The 14,982-nt window shown below is 32.5% G+C and overlaps 1 protein-coding gene across 1 annotated transcript in view; it reads left to right on the top strand.

Annotated features, from left to right (window-relative positions):
• Positions 1 to 14,982, top strand: part of LOC134725951 (calcium-activated potassium channel subunit alpha-1-like) — a 73,024-nt gene that overhangs the window by 3,233 nt on the left and 54,809 nt on the right. Inside the window, exon 2 of the mRNA XM_063590269.1 lies at positions 10,298 to 10,359. Coding sequence (XP_063446339.1) covers positions 10,298 to 10,359 — 62 coding nt within the window. The remainder of the gene's footprint in view (positions 1 to 10,297; positions 10,360 to 14,982) is intronic.

Genomic DNA, 14,982 nt, shown 5'->3' on the forward strand with positions numbered 1-14,982 from the left:
ACAACAAGGAAATGTAAACAAACGATGCTAAAACGAGTTATATAAGCCATTTTTGTATACATATAAGACATTTAAGTAAAATTATCATTTAAATTCATCCAAACCTATTTAAATATGTTATTTAAAATAGTCAGCATGTCACTCACTCAGTTTGCTCCGTTCTTTTACGTCAATTTAATAGTGCGTTTATTTATGGGAACGGCAAATAATGCCTTCACCTAGAGCGCTTCGATCCAAAACAATTGCCGTATTTGTCCTATTAGAATCGAAATAATTCATGGGGGCTTGAATATATCTAGATTTTACCACGGGTTGTCCCTTTATGCCGATATTTTACCCCTCGCTATCGCTCAGGGTAAAATATTTGTCATAAAGGGCCAACCCGTGGTAAAATCACGATATATTCAAGCCCCCATGAAATATTTCTTAATTCTATAGAAAAAGAATATTTTATTTCCTTATAAGGCCCAAGCAGTCATAAACATTTTACACAACATAACATTATAGCTTGAGTTTAAATAAATAACATTCGGCAATGAAATCAAATTATATATAACTTTCTTAAGTAAATGTTTGAAAGTCATGGCTTAAGCTTTAATACAATGCTGATTATTATTGTATTGAGTAAAATTATATACAATACATAGTTATCTAACAGATATGTATAAAGTTGTCTAGTCCAAAAGGTTCAGCATGTGTCCAGTCCTTCTCTTGTCGCAACGCCTAAAAACTGACTGGCATGCAGTTTTGTCAAAATTATCGACACTGACGAAGACCATTTGTTAAGCCGAAATATATACATATATATGTGTTTCAAAAGCATCTAAGAAAGCTACATAGTTAATTTGAATGCAGTTGGCGATACCATTAGGATATAAGAACGTTTTCATTGATAGAAGAAAGGGAAAGAGAATGTATTAATCAATATCCTCTTCATTTCCATATTCTTAAGAAAATATATGAACTAATATCGGTTTGACTTTAAAATCAATAGGTAAAATTACAGCTAAAATTAAATATGTATGCATATACTTCTCTTAATGTTTGTATGTAAAATTATTCATATTATCAGTTTAAGTTGATCAACATTTTCTACACTAAAACGCCAATTTTAAAGTCTATGTAAACTAGACAAATATTGTGTAATAGGATAATTCAATAAATCGTTAGATCAGTATTTTATGAAGTTTGGGAAAAATGAAGGTCTATATTCACAGGCACTTGTCTCAGACCCCCCCCCCCCTTTAATATACCTTAATTTAAACATAAGAAATTTATTGAGACAAGTTCCTGTGTCGATATTGATGAAAGTGGATCTAAAGAAGCGACGGTTAACTCTGGAGTATTACAAGGAGGGGCACTCTGATCCTTTCGTGGTAGGGGAGCAGCTGAGTCATACAGTACTTTGATCTTTCCATAAACTACGAGTTTCAAACGTTTGTACCCTATCGTATTGTAATTAGTGTTATGCTCTAATTGGGCTCTTTAATTTGGAAAATAAAAATATTGTATTGTATTGTATTGTATTGTATTGTATTGTATTGTATTGTATTGTATTGTATTGTATTGTATTGTATTGTATTGTATTGTATTGTATTGTATTGTATTGTATTGTATTGTATTGTATTGTATTGTATTGTATTGTATTGTATTGTATTGTTTTGTATTGTATTGTATTGTATAGTTATCACAAGTACGCTATTTCAAGGAGGAGTACTAGATTTATGTTGTCAGTTTATTTTCGACTTATGAGTTTGAAAGTCCCTTTGGCGTCATTCAGGTTTCTCTTTGACATATATCACTGATTGCTTCTGTGAGAAAAAACATAGAAAACTTGGCCTTGACCCACCCTCATAGACATTTACACATTTCCATGTAAAATTAACCAATATAAGAACTCATCCTTCGCTTTAGACTTATTTTAGCCGGTCCTATTTTTTCGGTGACACAATCATAGCTTTACTCGAGGACTAGTAAATAGTCTCAGGCACTTGTTTCTGAAAAAAATTGCTATATACCTTAATGAGGGGGGGCAAGGGTTATAACTGTTATGCTGTTATAGGGCAAATCAATTCTTTGTTATCTGTTATTCCAAAAATATGTTTGCTGTTAGCTGTTATTGGCTTATTCCTTGTTAGCTGTTATAGGACTTTTTAATTTTTTGTTATCTGTTATTGTGAGAATGTAATTACTGTTATCAGTTATTGAAAATTGGAATGTTAGAATTTCAAAAGCCAATTTTTGGTAAAAAATTGAAGAGCACTGACAATTGGGGTCCTACCATTGCTAATAGAGTGCTCCTTACTCGGAGAAGTATTTCTGTTACATATCCACCAAAGACCATCACCTAAACATAGGTTTCTTTCCCCTATTGTTATTGATCCTCACCAAAACATGGATGTGCCAGAGAGATTAGAGAGTGAGGCAGCAAACCAAGATAAAAGCCATGATAGTCCTGATAGCATAATAGAATGCTTAATAAGCTACTTGAGCCCAGGCATAGCCTCTGTCAGTACTGCACTCCAAAACAAGGAGCGTAAAAGGGTCAAATTTCCAATCACCCTACCTTTTCATTGTTTTTTTTTATTACAATAGAATAGATGAATGATCATGAATGAAACTGGTGTAAATTAGTAAATTAGGCTGTTACTTTTTCTAGTTTGAATTGTTTTATATTTGTTAATTCGGGGCCTTTTATAGCTGATTATGCAGTGTAGACTTTGCTCTTTGTTGAAGGCTGTACAATTACCTATAGTGATCTATAGTTGTTAATTTCTGTGTCATTTGGTCTTTTGTTCGAGAGATGTCTCATTGACAATCATACCACGTCTTTTTTAATGAGAGAATTCATCCTACTGTAGGTGTAGAATTTTATAAGTCAGTGCCATTGCTTTGCAATATATGTAAGATCATGCTATGATCTGTTATATCAGACTTATCAGTACAAGTAACCTTTGCTTGAGTTAGCATGAAAAAGAATGCAGATGAACAAAATATTAAAAATATTCCAGAATTATAAAATTCAAAAGGTATTGTAGATCATTGTAGTTTTTATTGTGATTATTTTTAGTGATGAAAATGAAGAGTCATTGGAATGGCCAGAGGATATTGATACACAGTTTACACAAACAGCCATATCTCCACAAGACAATAGTAATTCCTTAGAAGACCTAGACGGATCTCAAATTGAGAGTGATCAAGATATAGAACTTTCAAAAGCAGAATCAATAACAGATTGGAATAAAGAGTCAGATCAAGATTTTTATATTTTCCCAATTTCACTTGAAAAGGCAGATGAAGTATGTGTAAGACTCAATGACCTTTTAAAAAGAGGGTTGATTTCAAAAGAAAAAATATTTTACAAGTACTTGCAAAACATGTGTATCATTTTTTATGATGTTAACTCACAGTATGACCCTGAGGTTGTTGATTTTTTTAACACAATCAAATACTTGGGAGGAGAAAGAACTGTCGACTTTCTAAGGGGACCAATGTGGCATGGCCAAGGCAAAGGAGGCATAAAACAGGCTGGGGAAGCCCTTATGAATTTTGGAGGTCCTTCAAGAACAACTAGACAAAACAAGTCTACTGGCTACACAACAAAGAGTGGTATTTATAAACCATGGTTACAAACATTTCTTAAAATAGAAACTGATAAGTCAACAAACATAGTACCTTTTTTAGATACTGAAATTGTAAAAGTGTATGCTGTTTCAATGCAAAATGATGGTACAGCCTTAAAACCAGGTATTGAATTTGATGAACAACAACTTGTAAATGTAGGCCTAGTAAACAGAGTAGATATTCAGTACGTCAAGAATCATCTTATACCTGATCCGGAATGGTTGAAAAGCAATGTTATAAGTGAGGCCAATGTTACCTACTTGACAAATATTGACAATACTGTCAGCTTTCCTGTTTCAGTGATGTATGTACCAAAGGCTGGAAAAACTGGTAATGCGATGAAGGCCCAGTTTCTATCAGAGATATCTGTTTATCAAACATGTAAGTCCTGTGCAGAACGAACACTGTCCGAAGAACATGTTCTTTCTGCAGCTGTTGCAGATACTTGTTGTTCTTCATGCTCTGATTGTATTGAATTGAAGGATGTCTGTGACCCTTAATCAGCCAAGCTTCATACCATCATTACGGGCATGCAAGTACTGCCTACAACAAGGTCAAATTTGCATACGAAATGTTGTTTCAGCACTAAGTACAGATTGTGAAGCAGGCAATAAGAGTGCATTGGAGTCGATCATTGAAGATCGAAAGAATGGAAGTCTTCAACCCCAATACATATTTTCCTGCATGGCAGATGCTGTTCACGTAGAAAAAAGTTTGAAAGCAGGTTTTGCCAATTGGATGTTGATGCTTGGGCAAGAAAGGGCTTGCCTTGCAATTATACAAAATCTTCGCGACAACATCCCCAGTCTACGTAGAATTCTTAGCAAAGATGCTGTCATGAATAAGGACAGAATGGACGTTAATTGCATTCTACAGCTAACCAAAGAATCAGTCTTAGAGACCCTGGATACAGTTGGTCATGTAGTACACAGCATTGTTCCTGATGAATTTAAGATAAATTCAACGAACAAGGTTGGTTTGTATCCTCATCCTATTGCAGTTACATGTGGAAATTATGGTAAAATCCTTGTCCTTGATTTACAGCCTATGAAAAAAATAACCCGACTTCTAGAGGTCAAGTTACATGTACCTGCAGACGTAAGTGTGCTTCATCAATACAAAGATGCTAGAAGCAATTACTTTTACAAACGGAATTGTCTATGTATGCAATTTTGAGGATTCCATTGAGATGTTTCCACCTAAGATTAAAACCGTCGTAAAAAGTATGAAAAGGGATGAACTAGAAACTCAATTGAAACAACGAAACATAGCAGTTACTGGTTCTATCAAACAACTACGTGATAAACTGCAAAAAAATCTTAATCAGCAACAAACTGAGTACAAGCAAAATGGTGTAGACTTGAGTAAAGTACAACTGTCAAGAGATGTCATTCCAACTTGTATAACTTCAGCGTCTGATACTATGCTTCTTGTAGCATCTGATACCAGCAGAACAATTTATACATGCTGTCTTCAGTCTGATGGTGTTGTAATGAAAGGAGTAATGAATGATTTGACTGACTATCCTCCTGCTTGCAAGACTATATTGTCCCTTTCTGTGAAGGTGAATACAGTGTATGTTTCCTTTAGTGGTGACCAAGGTGGAGTCTTCAAATTGAACCTTGCATCCAGAGAAAAAGAAGTTATTCTGACAAATAATACAACTGAATGCAGAGAGGTATTTGGAATTTCAGCAGTACAGGATGATGAATTTGTGTTTACAGACATACAAGATCGAACTGTGAAAAGATACTACAGGGGTGAAGTACAAGTTTTAGCAGGAACTGGACAAGAAGGTAATGATTCAGGGCCCTCAGAAAATGCCAAGTTTAGTCAACCAATGGGACTATGTATTGAGAATGAATGTAATATCTTCATTACAGATGCCCAGTGTGGTGCTGTGAAATTGATTACAACAGTGAAACATTCAATAGAGTTTCTTAGACATTTAAGGTTGCTGTACGCAGCATTTTCCGTACATATGAAGCACACAAAAGTCCCTAAGCATTCAGTAAGAGAGGCATATGAAAAAGTGGAACTTCTTTGCAATTTTTTGAAGGAATGTCAGGCAAATGTGCATGGTATAATTGGAAGTAAAAAGACTACAAATGGTCCAGAGGGAACTGTCGCACATAAAACTATCCGATCAGTCGAGATGATAAATTCTGAACTTTTGAATCTGACTTCAGTGCTTGATATGCACAATGCTGAGTATCCAGTTGATCTCCTGACATTGCTGACTGTACAAGTAGAAAATTTGCATGCAACCAGCCATTTTAAGGAGCAGTTTCCTACTTGTCTTCAGTATGCAAGAAATTTGTTCGACACAGTTCATGAGAGTGTCAAGAGGGTTGTCAATTGGTCAGCTTTTTACTACACACATGCACAGTCCTACTACCCAGTACCTGTCGGCAGAATGACATTGTGTGACATGCCAGTTATACAGCATTTATCACCAAAAGCTAACGTGAGTGCTGATGACCAATTGATTATGAGAAATTGGGCTAAAGACTTTGGTAAATGTGTCAGACAAAGGACTGTTAGACAAGAAACAACTAAATTCAAAGCTGGTACCTTGCCACTGAATATGTATAAAAAGAGTAATGTAAAACCAGGAGAAAAAATATTATTTCGGTGGAATGTTCCATCTGTGCCTCAGGAAAGTGCAGTAAACGTGGAGGAGTTGGAGATACAAGAAGGGGCAGACCTGGTTGGAATTGAAAAAGTAGTCATTAATGAGTCATCTGTGCCTCAGGAAAATACAGGAAACGTAGAGGATTTGGAGATACAGGAAGGGGCAGACCTGGTTGGAATTGAAGAAGAAGTCATTAATGAAGACAATGAAGAGTTTGAACAATTATCTGAGTACGATTCAGAGTCAGATGACGAGGAACAGCACGAGATTGAAGACATTGAACCAATTATTTCTACAAGATCATTAGACTTTATGAGGGCTGTTACCACCAGAAGTGCCAGAAGCGTTAAAGTGTCGATGAAATTCCGTTAAACTTTGATTGTCTACAGATCTCTACATGTCAACTTTCAAATGTTGCTTTCTTATTTTAGTTGTGATCAGTTATGATCAGTTATTAAACATAAATCAACATACTTTTAAAGATGTTTATTAACTGTTATTAGCCATTTCCGATTTACTGTTATCTGTTATTGACTTTCATTTACTGTTATCTGTTTTTATCACTTTTGATTCCTTGTTATCTGTTTTAAGCCAAATCAGTTTGCTGTTTTGCTGTTATTGGACCCCCCCTTGCCCCCCCCTCCTTAATCAGAGACATATAATACAATGTATTATACGTCTCTGCCTTAATATAGCATTAAGGTATATATAGGAGATTTTTCTGAAACAAGCCAGTGCCTGTGTAAATAGTCCAAGCTTTACTAGAAATAGATCCTAATAGAATTTCAAGACATCATAAATATTAATTATTTGAACAACCTTGTCAACACAGATTTGTTAAAGACTGCTTAAAATTCTGTTCAATCAGAGCCTAGAAGCCGAGAGCTTTTTCCGACACCACCGATGCGATAGATGCTTTATCACTTGCGACACTTGCATGATCGTAATTTCCGACGCGAGTGTTACGATATTGGTTTTGGAGAATAGTTTTTAGATATCCGGTTTGTTTTTCTTATGGTGATTTTGTTTTTTTGTAGATCTGATGACAAATATTAGGTATATGGACAGTTATAATTATGGCAGTGTCTGCGCGTACCCGCATGCGGGTACGAATAGTCAAATTGCCGTTCTAGGCTGCGCGTACCCACATCCGGTTTTCTAATAAAAGGCCATCGAATCGGGAATGAAACGTGAAATATGTAAGAAAATAATCGATAGTATAGGGATTTCGTGTAGAACGAGTGAAGAATATGAAAAAATAATATTTTCAAATTGTCCCTGAAAAGAAAAAAGTAAAATAAAACTACTAAAATCAAAGCTGGAGTTTATAAAAATTAAAGAAGCAAGTTATAATATCAATTTAAACCAATTACAAAAGATTCATGTAACTAATTAAGATTTGGAACACATTTTACATATCAAATATGATTGTTTTGGCACGGATTTCAACCCGGCTGCACATTTCAAATGTTGCCAGCCTCCGTTCACGTTTCATTAATCATTATTACTTGCTTCTTTAAATCTTAATTTTTATAAACTCGACAGTCGTGCTTTAATTTTAGTAGTTTTATATATTTTAAAATTACTTAAAGATTATTTTAAAATATCATATGGGTATATTTTTAATTTATAAAAAAAATATTCTTTAAATTTGCATTAAAATTTTATAAAAGTATTAATTTCTATCATGTTTTTCTTTTACAGGGACTGTACAGGTTCATTTTCCATCATTGTGCATTTAATTTTGTAATGATTATTATGTATCATTATTTAATAAATACAATTTGAAAATATTATTTTTCATACTTTTCACTCGTTCTACACGATATTCCCATTTTATCGATAATTTCCGTAGATATTTCACATTTTATATCCGATCCAATGGCATTTTATTAGAAAAACGGATGTGGGTACGCGCAGCCTAGAACGGCAATTTGACTATTCGTACCCGCATGCGGGTACGCGCAGACACTGCCTATAATTATTGGACTAATTTAATGTTCATCATAACCTTTTGGCTAAAATGGCCGTGTTTACACCTCAAAAATTACTATGAGTACAGGCAAACTGGTACATCCAGGAAAGTTTTAATGCATGGATGAGGATGGCAGGAACTAGATATATAAAAGTTATATGAAGTCTACGTTTTAGAAAGAAAAAAAACTTACCTGCATTTTGATATAATTACATTAGATGTAAGTTTCATTATAATACGTTGTTCTGATTGGCTAACATGTTATTCCGTAAACAATTGCATCAGACAATAACATTTATCATGCATGTAGCTGCGGTATCGTAGCTCTTTAGGTCCTTTTGAAATTTTTTGACTATCTATGGTCCCTAAATAGTCAAAAAATTTCAAAAGGACCTAAAGAGCTATGATACCGCAGCTATCATGCATGATGACACGAGGTCCCACAAAAAAGTGCACAGGTGAATTAAATAAAACTGGATAAAAATCGTGTTTTCATGATTTTAGCTAAAAAAATGTAATTATAAGTATTGAATACTTCTTTTTGAAACTTTATAGGGTTGTAAAAGCGTTGACCGTGCGTACATTTTTAGAATGAAGCGCTTCCGCGCTTCATACAAAATGTACTTCGGTCAACGCTTTTACCACCCAATAAATTTACAAAAAGAAGCATTCAATTTTTAAGGTCATTTTTTTCCAGTCTGCAGAAGATAGAAAAATAAACAAACACCCGAGTTTCATTTCATACGTCCACTCAGTTACACAGTTTAAACCTGTTAAATCACCTATTGTTTACAGGTGTATATTGTCCATCTATTGTCCATTTAAATCAATACTACTCACAACATTGATTATATGAGGGGAGCTTCTCAATGGTTTTCATTACTTAGTTAATTTTTGCACATTCTGCAGGAACGAAAAAAAATTGATAGCAAAATCTAGAAAAGTTTATAATTTTCTGAAACATAAAATGCATTAAAATTTACATATCTAGTTCCTGCCATCCCTTAAAACTGTTGCATGTGTATAGGTTAGTCTGTACTCAGAGTAAAATTTGGGGTGTAAATACGGCCATTTTAGCCAAAAGGTTATGATGAACCTTAAGTATTATAAAATTAAGCATTAACATAAGGCCTTCGTCAAGAATTTCAACAGGCTTTTGAATATAGAACCATAGACCAATGATTTGTTGAGCACAAATCCTTGCATAGACCTGAGACTAAGTGTTATAGTAGTATCAGGTTATAGTAGTCTCAGCATAGACCTATGACACATATAATACTATATCAGAGACATACGTATATGTGAGTTGTATGTTTCGGATAGCACATATAAATTATATTAGATCAAGGGTTTGTCACGATGTCACAATTCTACAAATACAAGTATTCTATTCCCAAATACAAACTAAAGCCCTATTTAGTCCAGACAGAGACATGTATTATATGTCTCTGGTCCAGATGATACTGCTGAAGGTTCATTTCTGGATCATTTAATGGATCCCTCGTTAACGAAGAAAGACTTCAAAGCAAACATATTAAATAATTTAAATAGCTATGGTAATGTCATCATTTGGACTAAACCTTTCTAGGATAATTTAGTATCAACTTGGTAAAATTTATGTAAAATAAGTGGAAATTGTAATAAATTTTACATTAAGAACATGCTTTATGTTAACAGTTATGTCAGTTAATAAAAGTAAAATAAACAATTATCAGATGAGTGAATAAAATTCATTAATGATCAGAATAAAAAGTTGATAGACAAAACTAGACAAATACTTTATTAAAGTCTCACCACTTGTTACCTATAAAATATACAGCTTTTTAAAACACAAATTAACAACAAGAGCCACTCTATAAAGAGTTATGATAGACTATAATTATTTTTTTTTGAAATTGATACTTGGTATTATAGCCTGACATTACCATAATCCTTCCTTTATATGGAATTGCTAGGTCTTGATCTGATCTATCATATTTTGAAAGTGGTTGTGGGATAGAAGCTTGGATTTTTTTTTATCAGAAAAAGTTAACTAGCAACAATATTATTTATTTATTTTTCAGGTTGGTCTGGTGTTTCTTCTGAGTATAGCATCCCTTATGATCTATTTTATAGATGCATCAACGTAAGTAAATGATTTCAATCCTCAAATTTAAGTTAATATGATACTTATTGATGTTTTTGTTTTGGATTTTTTTAACTACAATGAGGGGGGGGGGGGGCAGGACCTTTTTCGAACGTGAGGATCAGGTGTTTTTACTTTCAGGATCCAAGGATTATATTTTTTTAATTTCGTGATGTCCGGATTTAAATTTCTTTAAATTCAGGATTTCAGGATCAGGACCCCCGCCGACCCCCTCTACAATGTATATCATGCAATTATGTAAACCTCATTATTTTATATGAATGTTGTAGTACTATCACACTGTTGCTGAGTTTTTTTCCCAGTTCCAAAGGCATTCATTCTCTAATGATCACTTTGAAGTATAATAAAAATCATGATGCAATTTTCTTAAGATTTATTTAGGATTGTTATATTTTTGCATTAATTAATAATGATGAGCTTATTAATAATGTAGGATATGAATAAAAAATGCCAGGATATACATCATTAACTAACAATTAAAAAGCACCTAAATGACACTTAAACTGAAAGGGAGCTCAAGGTCAACATAAAAATCGTGTAAAAATCAGGCTGTAAATCACATTGATGATTCATGAATCATCATTTGTGGTAAGGATTTCACTAAAATTTCTGTAAACAGGATGGATTATCCTATAGGTCTCACCAACATTCTGAAATATGAACTTGCGCCTCAGCAAAGAATACATCATTAGTTTTCCGCAAAAAAAATCGATACCATATACATGCATGCTAAGTTCCAAATTGCCTTGATTTGAAAAAAAAGTAGTAAATTTTAAAGAACTTTTCAAATTTTCCATCAATAATAAATCCACCCAAAAACTGGACCCCCCTTTCCCCCCTTTAAAAAAAGTTTTAAGTCATGCATAGTTTTTCATTTCTTGATATGGGTAAAACCACAGGCACTTGTCTCAAAAAATGATTCCTATATACCTTAATATAACAAGGTATATAGGATTTTTTTTTTGAGACAAGTGCCTGTGGGTAAAACTAATTTTATAAAGATTCCGAATGTCCACCAATGAGACTGAAAGTGCAGACACACATACATAAATGATTTACATAAACTTGTCCTGGTTCCAATATAATTTTTGTTCATAACTGACTTATTTCTTCCTTGTATATTTGATTTAGAATTATATGGTAACTAAGGGATTACCATACCAGTAGAAGTATAGATTACTGAACAGGCTGAATCAATGTTGAGAATGGCCTATATTCATCATAAAAAGCATCAATTTTGGGATTGATGTATTTACAGTCTTTAATTTTCTGATTTTGAATAATATTTCCTATACAATTAGGTAAATTTATGTAAAATTAGGTAAATTTATGTAAAATTATGTTCTTTAAAAACCTAGATGGATTTTTTTTTAAAGAAACCTCACAAATTTTACCTTTAAAAAATCTGATGACTCTTGCCAGGCAACTATAATTTGTTTTTTAATAAATGTGAAATTTTGACTCAGTACGATGGGTTCTGATTGAAACAGACTTGCTAGATCAAGGTGTTTATTCGTTATGTGTAAACTTAGAATCTGTTAGATGGATTTGTAGGTTCGTTTTTTTTTTTAATTTTGTTTTGTCCACATTTGACAAATCCTAAAAAAATTATTAATTTCATATATTGTGAGAAAAAAATATATAAGAAAAACATTTATCAGTAAAAAATATAAAGAGGCATTTCTAATTTGTAATTATGGATAAAAAAAAATAATTTTTTAATTTTAATTGCATAAAGTTTTAAATGATTTCTGGATTTACTCAATGGTGGAGTTTATAAAATATTAATTGAAAACTTGATATGTTGCTAAGGACTATCTATTTGTTTTGCATCACCAGTCACATATGAACAATAGATTTTAGAATTCCCATTCCTGTTTCCTCTACAAATTTCCTATACTGCATGTTATACCTATCAAATACAATATAGATCATTTTAAAATATTGATTGCCACTCCAGATCAATTTCCATTGTACTCAGACAATACACTGCAGTGTTACCTGTAGGTGAATTATTGCATAAGTAATGAAATGAACAGCATGAATATCATTTAACATGTTCAACTTTATAAAGAGGTTAATTGAATCAGCTAAAGCATAGAATTTATCATTGATCTATTACTGTTCTTGAAAAATAAAAGACTATTGTCTTTGGAAAAAGTGGAGGTATGATGTCTTGGAGACCATTATGTAAAGTTGGGAATTGAAATGGAGATTATATCTAAGAGACAACAACCCGACCAAAGAGCAGATATCAGATAAAGGCCACCAATAGGTTAACAAAGCAGCATGAAAATTGGCACCCAGAGGTGGACATCAACTGGTCTCTTAATAAAATTGTGTACTAGTTCAGGGAAAATGAATGTCATTATTAACTCCAAACATGTAAATGAACTAAAATTTAGAGAAATACAAGACTCAAACAAAGGCCAGGAGTCGAAAATACTTAAGGAGGCTCGCGGGTATAAGATTTTCAGAAAAAAAAAAAAAATTAAACATTTATTTTTCATTACAAATTTTATCTATAACCTTTAGTAGTTGTTACTTTATCATATGGTACAAAAATCATTCCCAAAAAAATAATTTGTGTTGGCTCCATGTGACTTTTAAAATATAGATATCATTGAAAAAGCTCCAAATTATCTCCCTTTGGTGCAAAAATGCCATTTTTTGGCATTAAAATTGAAATATCTTTTTTAACTCATCGGTGACCTATATTTTTTATTATTGTTTTCGAATAAACTGTACATAAACGAAATAATTGTAAAATAATTGTAAAATTTTAGCGATTTCTGTAATTTAGTTCTTTTTTTATTTCGATATTACCGCTATTTCTCCTATTAGTTCAACAGAAAGAAAGGACATTAACGAAAATGTATGTTTCTTTCGAAGGCAGATTGTGAGCGTAAATGATCGGTGACCCCATCTTTTTATTTCAGTTTTCTTTTAAGTATAAGATAAAGTTCATTTATAGAAAAATATAGCGAAATCCTATATTAAATTAAAAAAATGATTTAGACCCGCGAGCCCCCTTAAGACTAAGATTGACCATAAGTCATGAACAATAATCTTCCGATCAATCTAAGTCGGTAAGTTTTTTTTATGAAATCGACTCAAGATACTTATGTCCACTGAAATTGTAAAAAAAATAATGTAACTTATTTCCATCAATTCAAAGTGTTGTTAGTCCTATGGACAAATGAGTTGGATAACATTTTTAAGACACCTCAGATCAGAAAAATGATATTTGAGTGTCATACTGAGTTGATAAACATAGGAAATTGGTTCTTCCTGTTAGTGTGTCATTCTTCACGGTTAGCTTCTTCCAAGGTCTTTAGCATACCTGATATAAGCCAGCCTTAGATACATAGCATATATACTTATATATAACGAGTACCAATCATACATATATATATGTTACATAATAATGATAAGGGGATAAATTATGATTGCCAATTTGACAAATATCATCAAGGTTTATTTGAGGAAGATAAAAGCAATAATAAGTTACTGTACAACCTTCAACAATAATGTTTGTTAAGAAGAATCTGTACTTTGGATTGGCAGACAAAAATCCAGTCTTTTTTTTCTCCTCAATAAAATGCAACATTCATGACTGCACATGCTTCCCATGATTACATCATTATGCATAGAAAAACAGACAAAATGCTATGTATTATTAAAAAAAACATAAATTCATGGGTGAAGCACAATGTATAATTCTAAGAATTAAAATTAACTGATTTTTAAGTACCTTCATATGGTTTTTAAAGGGTTGAATGTGCATAGATTTATTGTATGAGGCTCACACCGAACAGCAAGCTATAAATGGCCTAAAAAAATTCTTGTTTAAAAGAATTCAAACTGGAAAACCAATGGTCTAATCTATATAAAAAACAAGAAATGCAAAACACTGACAAGGCACATAAACAAACGACAACCAATGAACATCAGATTCCTTACTTAGGACAGGTGCAAACAATTGCAGCTAGATTAAACATTTTAAGTATATATAAAAAAAAAAGAAAATGTGGTATTGTTGCCAATATTAGACAACTCTTCACAAGAGACCAATGGACACAGAAATTAACATTTTTAGGTCAAGGTACGGCCTTCAAAAATTAGCAAAGCTCATACTGCATAGTTAGCTATAATAGGCCCTGCAAAGAAAAATGTAAAACAATTCGAAAATGAAAACCAATGGTCTAATTTATGTACAAAATTATGAACATAAAAGAAGTATGTGCTAAATTTTCCAGAGATAAAAATAGAGTAAAAGTTTTAAAAAAATTGCATCATTATGAAACACCAGATTTACAAGCTTTGTTGATGATGTTTGATTGTGTGTCATGCATAATGTACAGTGGCAAATATTTGATGATTGTTTATGATGGTTGTTGATCATGCAAATATCAACTATATCAGATTTTTTACACAAAAATGTATTTGTCTGCTTATTTAACATATATTGATGTTGTAATTGAAGTTAGTCATATAGAAATTCTAGATAACCATATAACATATCTAAATGTCTCTATGATCTTCACTGTGAAGTAACCATTGTCTGTTTCAGAGAAAAATGTCGGTTGTCAGATGAATATT

Source organism: Mytilus trossulus, chromosome 7, assembly GCF_036588685.1.
Source record: "Mytilus trossulus isolate FHL-02 chromosome 7, PNRI_Mtr1.1.1.hap1, whole genome shotgun sequence".
Taxonomy (NCBI): Eukaryota; Metazoa; Mollusca; class Bivalvia; order Mytilida; family Mytilidae; genus Mytilus; species Mytilus trossulus.